Genomic DNA, 1449 nt, shown 5'->3' on the forward strand with positions numbered 1-1449 from the left:
CTACGCCGAGGTGGTGCGCAGCGCCCGGTTCAGGGGGCCCCGCTCGTGCTGGGATCGAGCCCGGTCCCTCTGCGGGGACGCCGCGCGGCCACCGCGCAGCCAGCCGAGCAGGCCTGCGGGCCCGAGCGGGGGCAGGCGGCGGCCGCCCAGCGAGGAGGAGGAGGCCGAGGTGGAGGAGGTGCGGCGGCGGCGGCGGCTGCTGCCCCCGCCGCCCAGCTCGCTGTCGTCCACCAGCACGCTCTCCAGCACGCTGGGCAGCGAGCGCCGCAGCTTGCGCAGCACGTCGGGGCAGGTGAACACGTAGAGCAGCGGGTTGACCACGCCGTTGACGAAGGCCAGGCTGGTGACGAACGGCAGCCCGCGCCACACGAGCGGCCGCAGCGCCGGGTCCGCGTGCGCCCGCGCCTCCAGCACGCTGAACACGTGGTAGGGCCCCCAGCAGAGCGCGAAGGCCGCCACCACGGCCGCCACCAGGCGCACGAAGCGGCCGGGCCGCCGGCGGCCGCGGTGGCGCAGATGCACGCTCACGGCCGCGTGGCTCGAGGCGATGATGGCCAGCGGCACCGCGAAGGCCAGCAGGAACTTGCTGACGGCCAGGGCCGTCTGGCGCGAGTTGCACGTGGCATCACGGTCGGGCCCGGGGTTCAGGAGCAGCACGTTGTAGTAGCACATGATGCGCCCGTCCACCCGCGGGATGGTGTCCCGGAAGATGAAGTAGGGCACGGTGTTGAGCACGGCCAGGGCCCAGAGCGCCAGGCATACCCTGTGGGCCACGGCCACCGTGCGGTGGTTCTGCGCCCACACGGGCCGCACCACCTGCAGGCAGCGGTCCAGACTGATGGCGCTGAGCAGGAAGCCGCTGGCGAACATGTTGAGGAAGAAGATGGAGGAGTGCAGCTTGCAGAAGGCGGTGCCCAGCTCCCAGGAGTGGCCCACGGCCAGGAAGTAGGTGAAGAAAGGCAGGGAGGCAGTGGCCAGCAGGTCAGACAGTGCCAGGTGCAGCACCCAGGTGGTGACCACGGTCTGGCGCATGCAGCAGCCCACCACGAAGAGGATCAGTCCGTTCTCCACCAGGCCCAGCAGCGAGGCCAGCCCATGCAGCAGCACTGACGCGTGGTCAATGTAGCGGATGCTGGAGTTGCTGTGGCTTTGGAGGCGGCTCATCTGCTCCAGGAGGGGACACAGGGGCTTCATCGTGACGTTGGCCGACATCGTGGGCTCTGCGGTGGAGAGAAAGAGGCACTGTGGTGGGCAGTGCCAGGCAACGGGCGACCCTGGCCAGGAGATGGGACTCTGGCCCATGACAGTTATAGGTGAGGCCCCTGGGGATCAATGAAGTTGAGCAAGGGCAGTAAGGTGGGGGGGATAACATCCCGGCCCCACCACCTGCTCACTGTGCAACCTTGGGCAATACACTCAACCTCTCTGAGCCTGTTTGCTCCTCTGTAA

At 68.9% G+C, this 1449-nt stretch overlaps 1 protein-coding gene across 1 annotated transcript; it reads right to left on the bottom strand.

Annotated features, from left to right (window-relative positions):
* PTGDR2 (prostaglandin D2 receptor 2) lies at window positions 1-1227 on the bottom strand. Its single transcript, XM_061203433.1, has one exon. The coding sequence runs from the start codon at window positions 1210-1212 to the stop codon at window positions 1-3; it is 1212 nt and encodes a 403-aa protein (XP_061059416.1). The 5' UTR covers window positions 1213-1227.
* Window positions 1228-1449: the final 222 nt, after the last annotated feature.

This window comes from Eubalaena glacialis, chromosome 10, assembly GCF_028564815.1.
Source record: "Eubalaena glacialis isolate mEubGla1 chromosome 10, mEubGla1.1.hap2.+ XY, whole genome shotgun sequence".
Taxonomy (NCBI): domain Eukaryota; kingdom Metazoa; phylum Chordata; class Mammalia; order Artiodactyla; family Balaenidae; genus Eubalaena; species Eubalaena glacialis.